The sequence below is a fragment of the Vidua macroura genome, chromosome Z, assembly GCF_024509145.1.
Source record: "Vidua macroura isolate BioBank_ID:100142 chromosome Z, ASM2450914v1, whole genome shotgun sequence".
NCBI lineage: Eukaryota > Metazoa > Chordata > Aves > Passeriformes > Viduidae > Vidua > Vidua macroura.
The window spans coordinates 34,338,262-34,361,083 of record NC_071611.1 but is presented as its reverse complement, the minus strand read 5'-3'; the positions used below and the strand labels follow the sequence as shown (position 1 = coordinate 34,361,083).

Genomic DNA, 22,822 nt, shown 5'->3' with positions numbered 1-22,822 from the left:
GGTTGTTAATCAGCTAAAGCTTAGTGCAAAATGCAAGGTCACCACCAGCTAGAGATGAAAGTAATCCTGCTAATTACAAGGCAAAATAAAAGATAATCCTTCAGTAAAATTGTAAAGCATTTGACCAGGGAATTCCTCATCTCCCTCCTCTTGTCTTTACCCTTGTATAAATAAAATGCTAGTAATAAATCATCTTTCGACCATCATTGTAATAAGAGTCCATAGCTCTTCAGTTTAATTTGTGCTGGGACTAGACATGATGTTTTTAAAGCTGTGTAAATGTCTAAATTTTCATTTGCTACTGTTCTCTTGCAGGTTAAGTAGCCCTGAATTTTAAAACTAACTTACCCTCTGAAAATTTCTTACAATTTCTGAGCTGCTGACCTTGGTTTGCCTTGTTCAGTGAAGGTATATTATAGCTCAGTTCTCATTAGAGACTGATACATCACTTGAGCCTCTCAAATTTCTTTCTAGAAGCAGGATTATAAATCTAGAAAAATGTACTCATATGCATGTGTGTTTTAGATCACCCAGTCCATTCACTTTTCTCTGAGACTTTCATAGCTCTCCTTTGAAAGAAAAGAAGCCTGTTTCAAGAAGGAATAGACACTGAGTTTTGGAGGAAACCCCCCCCCCATACTGTCAGAATGTGTTACTTGAAGCCATATTTCTACAGTGTGTAGGCTATTGATTCTACGAAAGACCTAAGAAAGCAATTGTTAAAATGTGAAGCAGCAACTGGAAGGTCTGCCATTAAGAATCATTTATAACCTAAAATCGGAATCCCTACAGGAGACATAATAACAAAAAAAAAAAAAAAAAAAAAGAAGGAATTACTTCAGAAAAGTACTTATTTATCTACTTTTTAAACAAGCAAAAGTTAGGACAGTGTTTTTTGTTGCACTGGTTGCTTTAATCTGGAGATTTCTCAGTTCTGATTTGATTTAGCAGATAGTGGGGAAAGACTGGTGACAGGACATTGCAGTACATAATTTTCCGGTTTCTGTCTTTCTCCTGTAATGCCCACAAATTGCTTTTAGGGACTGTTTAATTCAGATTTTGTGTGGGAGAGAAGTATTTTGATGTTTCATTATTCCGCAAATTTAGGGTTAAGAAAATGCTTAACCATTTGGTCTTGTGATAATTATGATTCTTAATTCAGGGTCCGACAGGAGTTGAGCCTGGGCTTTTTCAGCAGTGGAAAGAGTAAACACAGGCTATGAAGCCTCTCGTGTGACAGTTGCCCAAAGGCTTGCTGAGTAAGTGTAATGTTTAGTCCTGCCACATATTTTATGCTTGACTCAAATACGGCATTGACTTGGATTTGAGGGTAACTGCTTGCATGATACAGAATCTAAAGGAAAGACATGTCATCAGTCCAACAACCAAACTGCATATCCCCTGCCAACTTGTGAACTTTACTGTTTTAAAGATGCTCTGTAGCTTTCCTGTGAAAAAAAATTGACTCCTAAGGTGTCTTAGCCTAAAATAAAGTGTGAGGAGAAGGTTTCTGAAATCATAGTTGTTTTTTCTGTTGTCTGAAAATAATTCTTCCTTTTGTCCCACTTGAGAGCTGTATAAGAAACAGAGAGGGGAGTGGTATCAGAGCAGCCCTTCCTTCCAAGTCAGTGTCTTCTGGGAAATGCAACATGAAGCAGCAACTTTCAAGCCCTGCCAGGTTTTGTCAGTTTTTTGCTATATCAGTCTTTGATTTATTGCCCTCTTTTTGGGAAATGCTGCATTCACAGCTAATGTAATTGCTGTCATGCTGCTCTAATGATTACTTAGAAGTCAAATTAGAGCTGATCATGAATCCTCTGGCAAAGCAGCTATTCCATTAGAGAATGTTAATTAGTTGAAACCAGTCCTCCTTTTTAGGAATGTACATACCAGACATGATGGGAAGTGTTTTCTCTGGTCCAAAATGGAATTTCTAGTCAAAGCCAAGCCTGGAATAGCAAAGAAAGAGTGTAGGGGTTTAAGAAGTCAAATGGAACAGAAGATACAAAGCTTAAGGCCATTTTGTCTTTCATAGTAAACACTAGGCTAAAGGTGCTCCCTTTTCTGTCAGTGTCATTGGTAAGTACAACTTCCACAGAGAGCAAATATATATTCTTGTGTCTTGTCTGAGATATCTACAACTGGCTCAGGCATAATGTCTGAAGGGATGAGGGAGGCAATTTTCAAATTTCTGGTCTGAAAGTGAAAGGAAAATAATTGAAAACTAGGACTGTTCCTACCAAACACATTTCTATCAGTAGTCTTCAGAAAGAAACCCCTGAATAGTGCTCCATGTTTCAAAAAGATTTTGGACCTGACAGCTACCAGCAAATCTGCTTTTGAAGATGGTCAGATTCTTTCCTATGCAGTACTTTTTGTTTGATTAGAACAAATACTTTTAGCACACTTTTTGCTGAAAGGATTTGTATGTGAAGATGTGTGTGTGTGTGTTTAGTAAGAGAAAAAGCTAACTTGAGTCTCGGCTTGAAGTTGCTTTGGTAGCTGCAGCATTGGCAGGGTTGATAATTATCTTCAAGATTCAAAGACTTGTTTACTGTAGGAGGAACTTGGTAGCACGTGATAAATTCAGGAAGTCTGACAGTTTTTAAATGCTCATGGACATTAATGGTTTCTGAAGCTCTAAAAGCTACAGCAGGTTTTGCTGAAGAAAATTGCCTTTTCTTTCACCTGCAGTGTTCAAGTGTTTTAGATAAATAGTTTAGTTTAGGTGTGAGAGAAGTTAATTAATTGCATTTGTTTATCTTGCCCAAACAGGTACCATAAGACCACTTCCATTTGGTAAAGAGACCTGGTGTATCCCATATAATTTATTCCTCTCCTGAGTGGCAATTTCTGTTCTGAGATAGGGTTGTATAAAAGAAGCTGAAATGGACTTTGCTGAAACAGTGCTGGGTGAATTGGCAGTCTTCCAGGACAGTCAGGTCTCCTGGGGCACTGGCTGCCCTCGCTGCAAGGCTGTATGTAGGAGCTACTGGGACAGCAGTGGTGAGAGGCAGAAAAAGAGCAGCTGTCTCCTGAGGGAACTGTTCCAAGTTCCAGAGCTGTGAGGAAAGATGAAAAGCTGTGGTTTAATGGAAAACATGAGATGCTGTCTTGGGTATGTGACTTCTTCCCCAGTGAATGTTTGAAATGTCTGAACTCAGTTCTAACAGCTCATGGTTGGCTGAGGGTAAGATGCCAGCTGATGTGATTAAGTTCTGTGTGTCTGTCGGGTAGAGGAGCTTTGAGCCTGAGACAGACTCTAGAGATACTGAGACCTTGCTAATCCTCTCACTATGGAGTCATTTCTGGCCACCCTGCTATTGCTGTATCTGAAGCTTGTGAAAGACTCTCTTTGTTTTTCTTTCATACCTGTCTGAAAACCACCTTCTTTTTCAAAAATACTGCTTTATGAAACAAACACCTCACTGTGTTGTGTTGGCAGTCTGTGTGATAAGCAAAGGAAAAATTTCTAGTCAGACATTAAATAAAACTCAAACTAACAGAAGCTGATTGAAATAAACTTTACAGGCTTTTTGAGAGGGTATCTGGTGAGAAGAATAAGAGAAAGACAGATGAACCCATATGTAACAAGGTTTGTTGGTGGTTTTTAAGAGTTTTCAGGTAATTTCAACTGAGATAAAAAGGCTATTAAGTCAAATCAGTCAAATGACAGGCTTTTAAACCTTTTCTCAAGAAAGCCCCAGAAATCAGTTGTTAAAACTCTAGTAGTACACAGTCAAACATTGTGGTCTTGATAAATTATGACTGCCTAAACTGTTTCAAGCTGTCTGCATTTGTTTTATCCAAGTGTAGTTTTGCATGGTCCTGTTTATTGTTCTTATGAGACAGAGTATTGTATTATGAACAAAGGTAAGTGTTCAGAAAAAACAAAATTAATGTTGACAATTAATGTTGACACTGTGAGTCCAGCCTTTCATAATTTTGAAGATTTGCCTTTCTTGTCTAAATAGGTAATACAAATTTATAAATGATGTGGGGTTTTTTGGAAAGAGTGTGGAAATAGTCACTGAAAAAATGCTTAGGGCTTTAGGCAGTAGTAATTTGAATTTGAGCTTTTTTCTTATTTCTAGAACATATTTAAAATTACCTTGTTCCCCACTTTAAGCACTTTTATTTTGACATAAGGACTGGCAAGAAATAAATGTATGTTAAGAGAGCAGAACATTCCGACTACTGAAAAAATGAGAAATTGGAACAGCCTTCCAGTCAGAAAAAATCAGAGCAAAAGGTCACTTTTATATGGAATTTGTTTACCCTGAGAAATGTGATGTAGTTACCAGAAGCAGATAGGAATCAATTCAGCAATCCTGTACCCATGCTTGGAACAGAAGCAGAGCACTTGCTGGTTTTATTTCATCGGAGCATTGTGTTGCCCTGTTTATTCAATTCTCAGCACATACGTTCACACTGCATCTCGGCAATCACACCAGATTTCACCACAACACTGACCTCCTGTGCAACAGGCATTAGCTCTCTGAGCTAATGATACAAAAATGCATAGATTAGGTAGCTGATAAGGGTTTCATGAGTACTTTCCTTTCAATCTCTGCCAGTTAGATGTCCTCCAGGAGCTGTGAAGGTTATTTAAAAATATTTTTGAGTGTTTTATTTGTAAACAGACATTCAACTGAAGTCATTGATCAATGTGTTTCCTTTAGAAAGCATGTTTTCTCCAGTAATTCTTGAGTGAGAAGCTATGAGTTGGTCCTCTGTATCTATCAGCATAGCTTGAAAATGTCTGTTTCTTACAAAGGCAACTGTGATATCCCATAAAAGAGCAACTGTGGTATCCAAAGAGCTGTAGACCAAAAAAGAATAAAAATGCCTCAGCATCAGCACTGCTGTGCTGCCTCATAGCTGGGTGGGAAGGGAAAGCTGGAAGTGATCTGCTGCTGAAACTATACTTGAGGTGCTACTTGCATAAGACTGATATTAAATCTGTGATAACGTAGCACATATATACAACAGGAGTGTTGTGGGATTTAAGTTGATAGCACAGGGTTCATTTGTACCTTTTTAGGAGGTCCTTTTTTTAAAGACTTGCTGGTTCACTTTAGAAATCTGAGTCGCTCTTAAATGACCCCAAAACTGATCTTAGTTTTGCAAACTTCAATTCAGTTTGAACAATTTCCTCACTATTAAACTTCCATGGTAGTTCTGTGAGGGTGATGCAGATGTTTCAAAGAAAGAGTAACAGGCTCTTTATGGAACTCCTGGTATCATAAGGATACATTCAGAATAGGCCTGGTCCAGATAGATATCTTTAAAATCATGGGTGTACTTCAGTGCTGTGGGTGGGAAATGAAAGTTATTAGTGCCAGTAATTGATGTAGAAAACTCTATCTTAAACTGCATCTAAAAAACAGGATGTTTTTCTACCTCTACAATCCAGCTCTAATTTTTTGGGGGGAAACAAACCTTCCTTTTATAATCTCTTCATGGATGGTTCCAAATTTCCCTGCATTGTTTATTGATGAATAAAAATGAACATTTGCAGTAAAAAGACCTAAGATTAATTTTGCAGTGCTTCCAATGGTTTATCCCTACAGCAATGGTACAACAAAAGAGATGTTCATACTCTTACTGATACTTGAGTGCCAGAGTCTTTAAAAATTAGTAGATATTGTTGGTGATGCATATTATGCTAAAGTTTTCAGTACGTTGCCAGTCAGTATTGATAATATACGATGAAGTGGCTTTTGGAGAATTTATTAGCTTTTCACTTAAAGGAAAAGTATCTTGACCATAAAAATATACCACATAAAAGAAGAATATTAAAAGCTCGTAAAATTTTACTGCAGTTTTTAAAATTGCTTTGTTTTCCAACTGCACTGTGAAATGACAATGAAACAGTCACAAATCTTGACCATTTTCTATTCCAAACATATCCCTCATAATTATTTCAGGGAATAAGTTTCTTGTTAGAGGTGCATCTTCTGTTCTTATTTCAAGAGTGATATTGATGGAAAGTTGGCATTTTGATTTTGTCTTTTTTTTTTCTCATGGTCACAGATAACACTGTATGCCAATTCTGGCTTACTGCTATGGGAATCCATTTACAAAAAGTTCAGTTTTATCTGTTGCCTGTAAATTATGCTCACCTCACAGGTAGACTGAGGGTGAACTACTATCATATGACACATCAAGATGTGAAAGTCCTTGTGATTATCTTGGACCATAAAATGAGCTAAGCTGCAAAATACCTTTTGCAGCAGCTTTATGAATTGATTAGTGCAATACCAGGTGTTCTTTTGGTCTTCTTTGACCAAATGAGGAAACTTTTTTTCTTAGGGTGCAGTGTTTTTCATGATATGTGTGTAGTTTTTTGTAACCTTTACTAGATTAGGCAGCTATTTTTATGGTTAAGTCCAATGAAAATTTGATTTAATGATCACTATGGTAATGTGGTAATTTTCAGTTCCACATTTTTATCTGCTTGGATTTCTTGATTCTAAGTGTAAACTTTATGTTATCACAGAGCCATGTTCTTTAAATTGTCCAGTACAATAAAAGATTTCTCATCACATTTAATTCATAGGTAGAGATGACTAAGGAAACAAGCTGACTGATTATCTTCTCTTTTAGCAGTGAAAAATCATAGATTTCAAACAAGGAGAGCTCTGTATGTCCTAGTAGAAAGTCGCTACTGTGATCACCCGTGCTGGCACATGGTTGGAACAGGCTCAGGATTTTGCTATGACCAGTCAGACCTGATCTGTGCAAACATGCAGTGCCTGCTCCCTCATGCTTATGCAGGACAGACTGGCTTTCCCTGTGGGCATTTCAGTTCTGTGCAGTTGGGAATGAAGAGGCATTTCCATCTGACCTTGTGTGAGAGCACTAGCATCTGGGGACCATTCATGGAGAAATTCCAGCATTTCAACAAATACATGACTTATTTTCCGTTATTGCCTGTAGCAATCTCTTATCAACTATATTCTCACTGTAGCAATTTTTTGGTTACCAATTGGAGAAAAAGTTAAAAAAAAAAATCTAGAACAATATTATTGACAGCACATTTGATGCATCGCAAAGAATTAACATAGGCAATAGGAAAAAGGAATTATTCAGCTGATGGTTCATATTTTCAGTCCAAGCTCCATGTCAAGCATTTTTAAACTTTAAAATTTGCCTTTAGCAGCAGTAGGTTTTATCCCTTACTCTCCAGTTCTTCTCTCAGAAAGCTGCACATACAATTATTATTTTTTTTAATTGTTTCAACATTACTAGGATTCTTAACATAAGTAAAGGTGTTTTCTGTGTTAGACTGTTTCACTGTTTCCCTGTGTCTTTTAAATGGAATTCAGTTTAGTGAATATTATTTTGATTTATGTTTTTTTCTGGAACCTGTTAGCTTTATATAAAAAGTTTGTCTGAAGAATAAACTAAGTCTTAGTTTAAACTTTAAAGTTGAAGTGTTTTCAGGTCTCTGCTGTATTATGGGAATGCATACAAACAGGGAAACAGAACTCTATGTAGCCATGACATAAGAAGCTACAGAAACATTGTGCTTTCCTCTTACTGTACTAGAACGTGGTTCAACTAAAAATGAACTGTTGTGTTACAATGAAAATTATGATAGCTGTTTTATTATGGGAAATAATATGTGAGTTGGCTCTATACATCTTGACTGTACTTTGCAAGTTGATTTTTTCTTTTAACATACATGTCTGAGATTTAATTCTGAAGTGTGTCTCTGCCCTACTTGTCTCTGTCATTTTTGTTTAGTTAAGATTTCTTCTTGCATTTTGGTTTTTTCCCCCCAAATCACTGCATGGCAAAATTGTTTAAGACCAAAGGAAAAACTAGGTATTTATAAGCTTCAATCCTTTCCCTTCCATTGTACTCCAAAAGAAATTAGATCACTGCCAAATTGATATTGATGCATTTTATAGAGACAATCTGTGCTTTTGTTGTACTATGTAAAAACTGGCTTAGATTTGATGCTTTAGCTAGCTGGATGTGAAAGGGTCATATCAGGGTATTTGCACTTCCTTTTGGAGGATTTCTTCTGCTCCTGAAGCTTTGAGTGATTTGGTTGAGAGCAAGCCAATGATTATGCTCAGCGCAAGCCGACGAAAGACAGGAGTTAGTAGTCATTGTGAAGTAAAGGAATGGAAAAAGTTGTACTAGCTTAAGACTTTGAAAAAAATTACCTGAAAATCTCTGAGAACAGCTGAGGGAGGAAATTAATTGGTAAAGGAATCAAGTCAGCTAAGGAAAAAAATAATTTTCCTTCATTCATGTCGCAAATGGAGTGATGTACTTCACTCATAAGAGTGAAACACCAATATATGTTATTGATATAGAACAGTGAGTTGACAAAATTCAGTGTTAAATGTGATGGTGATTTAACAAGATTTGATGGCAAAGTACACTTGACTATTAACAGCGTAGAGGGCAGAGACAGATAAATCTGTCGGGGAGACTTTGCTGTTGTGTCATGAGGTTCACAAAGGACTCCCTTGCTTTCTAAATTCCTCTCACAGAGGAATCAATCTAGGTCCAGCTAGATCCTCTCCTGGTTCTAGACTTGGTCAATGCTTATGACCAAAGGATTGTACGTGCACAATCAATCCTCTGTAGCACTTAGCTAAGATGTCAGAGTTTAGCATGCTGTTAATCACTTACTGAGAATGTGCTGCTCCAAGGAGTCTTTCAATTCCTCAATTCCCTGAGAGGTCCCTTCTCAGGGAGAGAAAGGAGCAGTCCTGGTAGGGAGATAGTTGCATGACTTTTCAGTTAGGCATTATTTTTTTGCATTAGTTCTCAGATTATCACATTTCCCACAAAGTTTAAAAGGAATTTCTGTCCTGGGGCATTTTATAGGTGGTTGGTTTTAAATTTGATGGAGTAGACTGGTGAAGCATAGGCTTATCAGTTAGAGTGACTTGTTTGCGAGCCCTTTCTGTTGCAATGTCTACTTAGATTTTTTAATACATAAATAGCAGCACAGTGGCAATATATCTACCTTCAGAAGTGCATTGATTTGCCTGCGTTGTTTAGTATTTTTTTCTCCATTTTGACAGATTTTTTTTCAAAGATAGCTTGCAAGTTGCTAAGGAAAAAAAGCAAGTACAAAACATGGATTCAAAAGAAACTTAAAAATATATAGACAATGTCATTTTCAATTCACATTTGAACACTGACAAGTAGTGATTTCCCCAAATCAAAGGATTCACCAGTGTCATGAGTATTCAGGACTTTCTTTTTCTTAGTCCCTATATTAGCATACTAAAATTGTGAAAGATGTAGGCCATGTTGCATGATGATGAAAGTCACCAGTCTCCATCTTCTCAAAAAAAAACCCTCAGCTGAATCACAAATTGCTTGTTCTGTTGAACACATATTACACTTTCTGCCTTGAAATTTCTTTAAATAATTCTACAGCCTTGCATGTGTTTTTTTCATGAGCTTCAACTCTGAAGTAAATTCTGTTTTGAAAACTCTGTATTATAAAATGCACCTCTGATTCAAAGATACATTTACAATAACCAATTGCTAACCATAATAAAGTGGCACTATGTAAGGATGGTCATACCATTTTTTTAACCAGACAGTGATAAGTTGATCTTCTCAATCGTTTGTGCTACCTATTGCACAAGCCAGGTATATCTTTGGATTGAATCATAGACAGAAAGTTAGAGGAACTTTTGTTCAAAGTGGCATGATAGATATGATTTGATAAGATAAAAAAGGTATGGCAGCTATTTGCTTAAGAATGAAAAAAAAGATTCGCATTGCTTCCTCCCATTAAGCAAGTGTCACAGAATTTAATTTTGTAGGAAACATGAAATGAAAACTTAGAAATATTCATTAATTATTTCACATGATATGAAAAATAACACTCTTGATACTCAATTACCGTCATACTGTTTAAAAGAAACAGTCAGGTTCATAGCGGATCAATTTAGGTGGGTTTTTTTTAGGCTAAGAGCAACAAAATTGACCTATAATACATAAAGTATGCTTGTGTGGAAAAACAGCCTAACTAGCAGTGTGAAGTCAATTGAAAAATCACTGTGGAAGAAGTGGCTTTGGGGCTTGGTATCTTGTGTTTCCTGCAGCACAAGGTGTACTTGACCTGCCATGCTAGTTTCAAGAAGGCTACATAATCGAAAGTTTACAGAACATCGGCCAGAAAAGATGGGATTCATCATAATTGAACAAGTGGTTGTAGAAAGCCAAATTAAATGTCCTATTTGACTCTTACTGATGGGTTTTATTTCAGAAAACAACGTATGTGTTTATTTTAGCTATGGTTTCTGCCTGGAATATGGGGCTTACACATAAAGCTATATGGTAGGAGCTGAAAGTTCCAGTGTGGTGTTCATGAGGAAGGGTCTTCAATAGCAAAGGAGGGTGGACATTGAGGGAATATAAAAATTGTAGGGACTTGTGTGGAGCTATGTGTTTATGGAAGAACTACATCCAAAAGATGGACTGGAAATTATTTGAAACAAGATAAAACATTTTGTAGAACTGTTTGACTTCCATCAAGCTGCTAAATTTGCTAAGACTTTGTACATCTGCACAAGTTGAGAAGCAGACCTTGTAAAGTTCTTTATATGTGACTGCATATTTCTACGGCTTTTTTCTTTCTTTTGTGAGAAACTGCAAAGTGCTAAGGATTGTGATGATGAGAGGGCCACTTTCCAAATTTTGCACAAAATAGTTTTATTGTGATTACTGCTAATTGAGTAGGGGACATATTCTTGGTTTCTGCCATTATATTTCCAAAAGTTTTGCCTGTTGCATTGTGTTATTTATTTGGTACTACATTACAAAGCATTGATTCAGTATATTTTCAGACTTGATACTGCATTTTAAAGCTATTTTCCAGCACAAAACACTTAGGACAAAGCCAGCAAAGAGAGCTTTATTTAATGGGTTGTACAAAGCATTTAATTGGTTTTAAAAAGCGTTTGGCTACTGCATCTGGAATTACTTTCAAATATATATTTCTTAATCTTCTGTGGCATTTATCTAGTTTTAATAAGAAGTGGCTTATTAATTATTTAGTCTCTTTCCAGAAAGTCTTTTGCTCTTCAAAGGTTAAAGAAAAAATGCCAGAGGCAAAATCATACAAAAGTTCTTTTGTAGCCCTGAAAAATGAAAGGCTCAATTTAAGCACTACTGAAAAAGTTTCTGAAGTTGATTTTTTTTTATATATATATATACAGCTTTATTTGAAATATGTTGATATTTAGCCAGGCAGAACTGAATGCAACAAGAACTCCTGCCTCAGCCTCCTTGGCCTTCCACAGTAAGACCAGAGAGCACTGTGGCCCCTCAGATCACAGACGGCAATTGTACAATGCTGTCATATTTTCTTCCATTTGGCATGCCAGTAGCTAAATCTCTTTTTCACGGGAAAAGGCTGTGTAATTCTGCAGTGACATTATCACAAGTGAAGTAAAAAATAGTGTGAAGGTTTGCTGGTCCAGCAAATAATCCACTTTTACATGTTTGAGCCATTTTTTAAAAACGACATTTCTGTGGGTATGATTTTGCAAGTAGAAGCACATTTAATCTTCCTTGCTACCAGCCAGATGCAGCCCAGCCCTGGCCCAAGTGCACAGTGTTGTGTTGGTACAGCTAAAGGATCCAGCTCTGAGGAGGTTTCATTTCCCAAGGCGCAGTGCTGCGCATACTGGAGGACGCAATTTGTTCTCTGCAAGTGATTGCAGATAGCTGAGAGCTGCAGCTCAGGCTTGCAGGTGCCAACATACAGTGTAATCAATTTCCTGATAGTGAAAGAGTGAAAGAGTCTTCGAATTGCAGGTTGAAATTTGGTTTCTAAGGTTTTCTAAGATGATGAGACAGGTAGTCTTTGCAACATCAATGTAAAATACTTTTAGAGGCAGTCAGTTACTGTCTTACAATTAGGACATCTTTTCTAATAACACTTTCAGCTTTCAGTACATTGTAATCACATGCACAGTTCCCTGTTGCTGTATTGCACACCTGTTCTGTTTGCAGGTATTTAAAATATCTTTGCGTCACTATTGATTGTAGTACATTCTGTACAAACATTAAGGCAATTTTTCTTTTAATTTATTTTTCAACATACGTAAAGATATGAGAACTCCATAAAGCATTTTAATTTTATTTTAGTCTTCATCTTAAATTTCTGCATTCTCTCTTATATTCCAAGATGGGGACAGTCTTAGTTTTTTAACTTCTTTTTTTTGTTTAAATTTCCCTGTGTTTTCCAATTGTGTGTACTTATGAAAAACATTACTTGTTTTGGTGTGCTCCTTGGTGCACCTAGAGCTGCTTTGTTTCAGTCTCCTGCAAAATGCAGATGAATTGACTAAAACATCTGAAGTGCTATAGCAGCAAGTGTGAAATGAAACAAAAAATAACTTTTTAACCACATGCTGGCAGGGAGAAGTAGTGTTAGCCAGTGTGTTAGCCTTGTCCAATGCTAAGTGTAAATTCATCCTTTCCTGTTTTTGAAAGAAAACATTTCTTGGGATCATCTCTATTTATAGAGGATGCAGTTGTTATTTGCTACAGACCGTACACAGTTAAAATATTGTAACTCAATTTATTCTCTTCTCTTGTCTAAGTTGGTCTTCATGATGCCATTTATTGTGGGTGATTTGTGGTGATCTGTTTTTCATCAGTAAAGAACCAAGTGTTAGGCTTTGTTCTACAGTTTGGCTTATGTTTATATAAATCTTTTTAGGAAAATAAGCGTGCCAGTTCTGTGTTTGTAAGGTTAGACTGGCCAGCCAGGCAATATGCTTGTGAACAAGTCCCAGAAAAGTCTAGTTTTGCATGGTCTGGAGGCAGAGTAACTATCGAGACAGCACAAAAGCTTAGTTAAAAGAAGTCATTAAATAAAACAGAGAAGAATTTATTAGTGGCTACTGGGCAAGTATGAGCTACTACTCCAGGTTTGTAATAGAAATAATATTTGTGTTGTCGTCTTGGTGACTGAGTGTTAACTTTTCACATATAGGTACAAGCTGTGCTAAGCCAAGAATGGTACATGTATCAGGTCATGTTCTGCTCAGTGTAAATCAGTAGTGAGAGGGACATTGTCCCAGGTTTTCTGCAGTGCCTTGTTTCTTGTAGAACATGAAGATGAAACTGGAACTTCAGTTTTAACCTTTGAGAAACTTTTATACTCTGCATTTCTGAACTGTGTCCGTCAATTTTGCAGTCATTCTGTTAACACAACATGAAACAGTTCAAAATCTTCTTTTACCTATGTTATTTATGATTAAGTCAAATACTATGTACCTTATGAAAAAAAATGGGTTTTTTCTCCTTAATTCCCATAATTCTGAGGAGAATCCTCTCCAACTTCCTTGTAGTTCTCCTTTTTCCTTTTTCCAGTGCTTCTGCCAATACTCCTCTTAATTCACAAATTAGCTAGTAGAGCTAACAGTAGAGAATATATGCCATCTTAGACAGAAGCTGGAAATTTGAAAGAGCTCAAGATAGGTATTATTAATAACACAATTTTCACAGTCACAATCAATAGTATTTTTTAATGTTCTGAATCATTAGCACTGTACAGTGTTTTCTCTACTAAAAAATGAAATAAAGGATGAAAGCCAAGTTGCTGTAAACAATAATCAGGAGATTATTGTTAGTTAGATGTGTAATGTAGTAATGTAATAAACTACATTTTTCCATTTACCATCTGCAGATTTGAACATCTCTTTGGCTTGTAAGATTTCCTTTTACAAGATCTGTGGGCAATGTAGCAAGCTACTTTAAATACAGTAATTATTTGTAAGTTAATTTTACATCGCTTATCATGACCCTTACTTTAACACAAAAAAAATATGTTCATGGTATTTCAAAGCACATAGAACACAGAGAAGGCCATGCAGTACATTTGCATATTAAAATATGCCAAACCGTTTGTGTATGAAGTCAAACTTCAAAGCGTCTGACTTCTGGCTAAGACAGAAGGGGAAGATGAAAGAGTAAGAGAACAGCTATACTGGATCCAGTCAAGATCATGTATTGTCCAGTATCATGTGTGTAGGCAATCATATGCAACACTCCTCTTCCAATTTCCAAGTATCTCCAACTGAAGGGATTTCCTGAACCAGATGTCCATTTTGTGTGGGTTGTAAACTGCAGTGGTTTTGTCTTCCATTGAGTTATTCAGATCCCTATTAAGCTCATTACATTTAGCTTCCAAAACATTCTTTGCCAGCAAGGTCTCTAGGTTTGTTCCGCTGTGTGGAGTCACCATGTCAGTTTAATTTCTGACTAGTCTGGTCCATCTAGCTTCTTTTGGTTCATCTAGCTTTATTTTTTTAGAAGAAAGCATTATTGTTGTTGATTATAATTTGAGTTTATTCTGAAGCATGAGGATTTGGGTGGTTGGTAGTAAATAGCTGGCATTTTTTATTCGTCTGCTTACCAGCTTACCAGCTGTTGTAACTATGAAAATTATAAACACATGCATTAAAATTAAGAGATTTGTGAAAGTTACATAACTAATTCAGGAAATTTCAAGACCATTTCCTGTAATGACTACAGAATAAAAATCCATGGTTGTCAATACTACATCACTGTGATGAAACTTCTCATCTATCAGCGGGTGATAAAATGATGGTGGAGGGTATCATGGTGAAGTGAACAGAGTACAGGTGGCACATGTAACCTTTGGCTGCTTTAGGAGAAAACAAATGGGCTGGAATTCGTGGCCTTTGGTGTTTCATATCATGATACATGTTGAACATCATCATAAGATGGAGACTAAAGTGAACAGACGTCTGGAGATCATTAAGAGAGAAGCTGACATGGGTATATTTTGCTTCTACATTTCTTTTTGAACTAAATAATGAACTTCGTTACTTTAGCAGGTGACTCATTAGTACTGTCTCATTGTCTAGGAGGTAGATTTTGAGTGTAAGTGACACAGTTGCAATCCCTTATATGGTTTGAAAAGTAATAATAGCAACTGTTTTTACTCTTTTAGTAGTAAATTTCAGTTTTTACTGACATTTAACAAAAGAAGACTTGAACTACTGGCAGCTTGACTGAATTCCTAAAAATTGGGTTTGTTCATTTTAATTATACTTGAATGACTGAGAATAGGGGAGGAAAATGCCTACTGCACATGAACAGGCATAGCAGAATTTCTTTAAGCATAAATGTTTAAGGGAGACAAAATTATTTTCTGACTAATTATTTCCCATCAGGCTGTCAATGATTAATTTTTTCTTATCACTTTCAGTGAATATTTTCTGATCAACTAATCTCTGTTTTGGTTTTTTTTCACTTCTTTATATTTCCCGATTCTGACTGGAGGAAGAAAAACTAAAATAACACAAATTAAACTTTTTCTTTTTTTTGCTGTCCATTGAAACTGGAAATACTTACTAAATGACAAATGGTCTTCTGTGATAATTTAACTGCATTAAGCAGGAAATAAGATGCTGAGAAAGACAGATTAGCATTGACCACTTGGGAGCTTAATTATAGTAACAAGCCTTCCATGAGAATTTTGTCAACTCAGTGGTGAATAACACAGATGTGTTTTAGTAAGTGGACATTATTTAGATGTTTTGACATGCAGCAAGTATTGGGTATTTGGGTATTTTTATGTAACTGCTAAATGTCAGCAAATGATCATGAAATGCTTCTTTGAAATTAAATGAAATTTGTGTATATTTGTGCTTTTAAGCAGTCTTAATATTCTACAAATTTCCCTAATTTTTTACTTTTGTGAATAAAATATACAGCTCTGCAGCAGCAGAGTCGGTGGTTACTTTTGAAACTTATTTACAGTTTCAAAACTGATTTACAGGACAAAGGTGGACTATAAGAAATAGTAAATAAACAAAAGATAAATAGCCTTATTTTTCAATATAAACAGTGTTTTATACTATTTATATATAAAAATAATCTATAATAATATAATAATTTTTATATATTTTTATATATAAATAGTGTTTTATGCTTCTTAATGAACCTTGCAGTTATAGGTATCATTTCAAGCTGGATTTTTACCCTATATCTCAAGTTTTTCTGAAACTTGATATACAGTCAAATTTCTGCAGTATTTTCCTTGGTGATGATCGCTGAACTTTAGGGTATGGGAAATCAGTCAGAAGAAGCATTTGCTCTTTTCATTGATCTCTTCATAGTCCAAGATCACCATTGTATAGCAACTTTTCCTAAATGCACAATTATCAGAGTTCTGCAATTTAAGTAACCTTTAGAATTAATTACTTGAATGAGGGAACATCTATATTAAATTATTGCTTTAGAAGTGAATGGAGCTAAAAGAATAACTAAATTAAACTAAATAAATAACTAAAAAGTTATTTATTCTTAAAAGTTTTACTTAATGTCATTGGAATTGATTTTCAAATGAGTGATGTGAGTTTGAAAAATATGTTTGGAGTATAGAAGTCCAGTTGCTAACAACTCTGAATTTAGTTATGTATCTATGTGTGAGGAAGTATGTTTTAAATCTCTTACAAGCTGTGATTTGTGTGCCCCAAATGCCACTTTCAACATGTCTTGTACCTTTCATTAAGTCATAATTGAATGTTGGTTTCTTAGATGTATTTGGGTTTATTTTACTCTACATACTAATTTTTTTAAAAATACTAATTTTTTTTAAAGCTCTCTTTCACATTGTTTGCACTTCCAATGTTGATGTGAAAAATGCACTGACCTTCAGTGGGCCTCTGGAAGACATGTTCGGGTACACAGTCCAACAGTATGAAAATGAGGAGGGGAAATGGTAAGCTCTTTTTCTATTTTTTTTGTTTTTTTTAACTGAACACTCCAAATTATCAGGTATTCAGTGACTCAGGTGCTGTACTTTTATTTTCAAGTTAGGGTCAGATTCTGTCAGGCATATTTCTTAAACTTATGCACAGCCCTTAGGAAATCTAGAAAGATTGGGAGAGAAAAATATCCATATGCATACCTCCAATTATGTCCTCAAAGACGTAAATGACTTCACAAAATGGTTAAATTCCCTCATTGATGGAACTGAGAAAGTACTGTGTTTTGAGCTCTGTTTTTTCCATTTACCAAATGAAATCTTTACCTTTTCCTTCTGTTAATGTATTTACAATGAAATTACTTCTGCATTAAGTTTTTTTTTTCTAAAGTTTTCTGTCAGGGGTTGTCTAAACTGAATTTTTTAATTCTGTTGGTTGGAAGATTTACCTGTCAAAATATTAATTAGTACAGTACTCCCTCTGCCTTCCCTTTTGGAGGGCTAAGTATGTCTTGCAACTGGTAATACATTTGTACAGGGGACCTGGAGCCTTTATCTTAACCTCTCTTTTCCTTCCTGTTGTTCTAAGTAGAGGCTGTATTTTGGCATGCTCACCCATATCATTGCTTCTTGGTCATTTGATAAACACCTGCCTATGCTTTTCCCTTGTTAAATCCCAGAGGCTGATGACTGGGCTGGAGGACTGAAATAACAATTGTATGGTAAAAGGTTTGGGACAGAGATCTTTATCATTGTTTGCAGCTGGCTCTGGTTTTCCCAGAGCCTTTTTGACGATTCTTGGTAAACCCAGGGACTCCTGCAGCATGCAGGAACAACAGGCAGCAGGAGTCTGTGTGACAGACGGGCCAGACTGTTCTGTGGTGAGCAATCACCACTGCGAGTGCTGGGTCTGCCAGGCTCTGAGTCTGACCACCACTGCAACACAGTGCTCAGAGAAATGAAACCACAGAGACTGCTTGACTGCTGCAATTGTAGGATGTTTAAATACACATTTGTATGAGGGTTGTGAGAGAATAAGAATAATGACCTTCTTTGAGCTAATTTAGATGTTCAGGAAATGGAATCCATTCTAGGAGCTGGGATTTTGCAAAGCAAGCTGTATTGTTATAAGCAGTCCTGAGGCCTTTCAAAAGCAAGCAATAATATGAGCTGGAAATGGTGGATCTACCAGTAGCCAAACAGTGATATAAACTAGTGTGCTAGATCTGGACATCTCTGAAATTGAACTTCAGCCCTCCTGTAAGTTGTCAAGCTTTCACTATGTCAGTATTGAAAGCAGAAAATATGTACGTTATAGTTAAAAATATACAAAACAGCCTCGAGAGGATTTTTCTGCTATTATAATGCTACCTGTAGGGGCACCAAAAGAGCTTTCCAGCATCAAATGGTCTCTGAACCCACCTATATTGCTTTTATTTTCCTTTGGGGTTTTTTAAGTGTTATTCTATTCTGTAATTTGTTATATAGGCACATTTCCTTTTCATGTCCTTATTATTTCTCTTGCATCTGGACTGGTATAACAGATACTTTTCTTTTTCTCCATCCTATACTGCTAGTGTAGAGCTTGCTGCAGCTGTCCTCTCTCTTTAAGTTTTATTTGCTCACTTTTGTCCCTTGATAGAAAGAAGACATTTCAAGTAATTTATTTAATTTGCAGGGTACTTATTGGTTCACCACTAGTTGGCCAACCTGAGAAAAGAACAGGCGATGTCTACAAATGCCCTGTAGGAAGGGACAGCCCGTCACCCTGCATAAAACTGAACTTACCAGGTAAGAAAGGAAATAAAGCTGTATCACAGCTTTTCTAATGAAAATTTGCTTGGGGCTTCAGAGCTAGGTGTGAAGGAAGTTGAGTTTGTAGCATTAGAAATAATTCTAAGGCCTCTCACTATCCTGTAGAAAACATGCTAATACTTTTAGAATGGGTATGTGGTTGTGTTATCAAAACTTTATTATGACTGACGTTAATTGACTGTGGTTGGCAGTCCTGGCCATTGAGCCAGGAAGGTCTTGGATTGTACTTTCATGGATTGCCCTTTCCAAAGCTCTCTGAAGCCAAGAGCCTCCATAATGCCATCAGTAAGTTTTTGATGAAAATGTAACTAGGCTGGTGCATCTTAATCTGCCAAAGGTAAATATTAATAATTTTTTTGGTCAAGTCAAGAGATACTTGATGTAGACTGGAAGGAAATTCCTGTTGAATATGAACTTCACTAAATATACCTGCTGTGATATTTTTTAACTCCTTTTATTCCTTGAAAACCTAAATGTCAGTAATGCAACATAATAGTAACAAATAGAAAAGCTATTAAGTCAGTCATAGCAAGACAAGGTAAAAAATGAACTTTTTTTTCCTAATTAACAAAACTCTGTGTGTAGTAGAATCTTGTTTTCATTGTGCTGTTATTTTTACTTTTTTTTTCTTTTCTTGCGGTTCAAGAAAACTATTTGAGACAGCAACCCAGACAAATTTTCTGGGATAAAAGCCAGTCTCAGAAATTTTTCTTGATTGTTGCAGTTGAAGAACGAGGGGGAAGGGTGCTAAAATATTTGATGAAACCAGTGTCAGTCTGGGTTTTATTTTAGAAGCTGGAAGCTCCATACTAGGGGATATATAATTTAACATTTTGTTTTCATGTTCCCAAATACTTAACATTTTAATCTATTTATAGCTTCTACTTCAGTTCCTAATGTCGTGGAAGTAAAAGAAAACATGACTCTTGGAACAACCTTAGTGACTAACCCAAAAGGAGGATTTCTGGTAAGAAATGACTTTTTGCTATTTTTAAAAGTCTGTTTTTTTTCTCGGATATCATAACAAAAACATTTCACCCTTTTTTATTTTTTAAAGGCATGTGGACCACTTTATGCTTATAAATGTGGACGTTTGCATTACACAACTGGAGTTTGTTCTAATGTCAGCTCCACTTTTGAAACCATTGGGGCCATTGCTCCGTCTGTGCAAGGTATGCATGCTGCAGGAATTTTCCCGTGTGTCCAAAAATAAAGAGTGCCCAACAAGACAAATGTATACACATAGGCATACTGAAAAAAAAAATGAACTGCTTAACTTAGCTACCAGCATTACCAAGTTAAGTAAATGTTTTCATTTTCTGTATATAACCTAAATTCTTCCTGCTTTTGGAATTTATCTCAGTATAAACAATCATTATAGTGCTATGTAACATCCAAACACAATTGCTAAAAATAGTTGCTTATGTTTTTAACTTATGGCCAAAAGACTCCTTTTAAATAATGACGGCATACTAAGACCTAATACAAACCTTGTTTGGTAATATGCATACACATTTTAAAGACCTGGTCCTTTGAAAAACTTGTAGAAGAATAGATTGACATTGGCAAAAGTAGGTGGTCACTGGTAAATACTCCAGTTATGTGTTCTTCTTCCATTCTTAAATTTCTGCTTACAAGAAAACTCCTTCCTGATAAAGCGAACACAAGCCATTCGAAATACAATGCAAAAGTTGAAGAATGATAGTTGGCATCAAGCATGTCAGTTCAGCCACGCTGCAGAATGATATACATTTGTTACTAATGACAGAAGTAGCTGGAGCTGTGAGAGAAGTCTGATCCCTGTTACTGTCAATTCTTATGTGGCAATTTGTGTTGCAGAGTGTAAAACCCAGTTGGACATTGTCATAGTCCTCGATGGGTCCAACAGCATTTATCCATGGGAGAGTGTCACAGACTTTCTGAACAGCCTCCTGAGAAACATGGATATAGGTCCTCAGCAAACACAGGTAACATGGTAGATATTTTATGTTTTTTTAAATTTCAGAAGAAAAAACAATTTACAGAAAATGGTATAATAGTGTCATCTATGGACCTCTTCAATTCCAAGAACATAGAGTAGCAGGATACTAAAGCAAAATAGCTGAAACCACAACTAAGTCAGTACTCAGTCATCAAGCTGCAATGTCAGGAAGACTACCCCTCCCCCCACTGCTCAGGCAGTCTGGAGAAACCAACTTTTTAACCTAGAGACAAAAGTTAAGTGCATTAAGTGAGGCTGCTTGAACACTGTCCTTTCCCACTTCCTTCCTCTCCACAGCCCCTTCTTGTCTTCCTTTGTACTTCATTACATAAAGGTCATTTCTGCTCTTCTGAAGCACACATGTGTGATTTCGACAGCCTTTGATTATAAGCTTTTTGGAGCAGTGTTCTCAGTACTGGGGAACATTGGACATGCAGCTTTTAAATGCTGAGATCCTAATTAACAAGTGGCTGTTTAGCTGCATGTTATTAATGGCAGAAGCTGCATTTATATAATAAGTGGAGAGGGCCAAATTCCCAGCTGCTATAAATCAATGCGGTTCCATCAGAATTAATGGAGCTATGACCAATTACCCCCTGAGGATCTGGCATATATCCCACACACTGTTTAACACATTATGTAAATATCAGTTCTAAAAGAACTCTGTGAAGGGGAAAACAGTTGAGTCTGGGATACATATTAACACAAAAAGCTTTATTAACAGCAACAGAAGAAACTGTTTCTTTCTTTCCTTTCTGTATTTTCCACCTCCCAAAATCAAGGGTTTTCCAGGGCCTCCTGTAATAAATAATATGCTACAGGCAGTTTTGCAATTTTGGATTAGCTCCTAACATTCAGCTCCTGCCTTCACAAAGGAGACTGTGAGAAGATGTAAAGGATATCTCTGTCTGCAGAGAGTTTTTTCTGCATAATTTTCCATGTTAATTGGGGTTTTCAAGTTACCACCCAGGTCTTCTGTTGTCCATACTGAACACTGGCTGACAAAATAACTTACGAACTGTCAACATCGCAATCATATCCCGTTATTTTAAACACACTCTTCTTCAGATATTGTGAGGAAGAAGGAAAAACACTTTTTCAAATTCAGCAGAAAGGAAAAAATTCTTTCTGTTCCCTTAAACAGATGATTACTCAAACATGTATCATTTTGAAATACTTAAATCTGAACTTCCCAAATTGGGGCATTGGCTGCGTGGAAATCATCACTGTCTTCTGCCCAAAGGTCTTCATGGGAGTGGTACGCAGGGCAATCAACTCCACTGCACCCTCACTCCTCTTCCTCACCCAGCAACTCCTAAATTTTTACAGTGCCACACCTCTGTTATGTTCAATTTTGGAATACTGCCTCATCTGTGTGGCTTAGCTGGTGCACAATAGGTCCCTTTCTGGCCTGCACTCCAGCAGCCTCCCATCTCCACCTACAAAATCCCTTGTGCCCACAGTTCGGCATCCCTCTTCTCACACATACACATACTCACTTGAGGACGTCAGCTTTGGCATCTGGTTGCTACAGAGCAGAACCATTTGAGAGGGAGATAAGAATGGGATAAGGAGTAGAGAGGCTGAAAACCTGGAAATGGACAACAAAAGCTCAGTGGAATTTTCTCAGTCCCTTCCCCATCTCATCTTTCTCCTCTCCTTTGAGCCCCCTGCTTAGGAACCTTGCTGCATCTGAATTTAGTAATGAATTTATACTCTGTCCCCCACCCACTCTGTCTGCTTTCTCAGAAAAAATGATTAAGTGACTATACAATAGGAAACAGGAGAAAAAGCAGAGCAGGCTTTTTTATCCCCTCTCCTCTAGGGAGCCAAGAAGAGAAGCATAGGAAAAATAATTTACTTTTTGTCTGTTTAAATTGTTTTTTCCAATTTAATTTTTTATTACTGGGTATGTAGAAATCAATGGACTTTCACTGACTTAAGATTGTTTTGCACAGGAAAGGAATGAGGTGATTACAGAATAACTCCTTAGCAGATTGGGTGTGACTTGTTCAAAACTGTGTTTTGATTAGAGGCTTTTGAGATTTTTTTTACCACTTACCTCCTTAATGAACAATGGTCATTAGACTTGTAGCAAGTTGAGAGAAATTGCTCCGTGTCCCATGTTTGGCGGATTTAAAAATGAAGCCTGAAGTTTCAGATGCAGAAAGTCAAAGTTTATGGTATTTTTTTTCCTTCCCTTCCTCTTTCTCTTCTCCAGATAATCTACAACACACACTGATGATTGAGCTGCATATCTTGAGTTTTGGGATAAAAAAAGTAAA

At 36.5% G+C, this 22,822-nt stretch overlaps 1 protein-coding gene across 1 annotated transcript in view; it reads left to right on the top strand.

Moving 5' to 3' along the window:
• ITGA1 (integrin subunit alpha 1) overlaps positions 1–22,822 on the top strand; it is a 66,466-nt gene that overhangs the window by 5,497 nt on the left and 38,147 nt on the right. Inside the window, exons 3-7 of the mRNA XM_054003745.1 lie at positions 16,636–16,756; positions 18,420–18,532; positions 19,435–19,523; positions 19,614–19,728; positions 20,396–20,523. Of these exons, the coding sequence (XP_053859720.1) occupies positions 16,636–16,756; positions 18,420–18,532; positions 19,435–19,523; positions 19,614–19,728; positions 20,396–20,523 (566 nt within the window). The remainder of the gene's footprint in view (positions 1–16,635; positions 16,757–18,419; positions 18,533–19,434; positions 19,524–19,613; positions 19,729–20,395; positions 20,524–22,822) is intronic.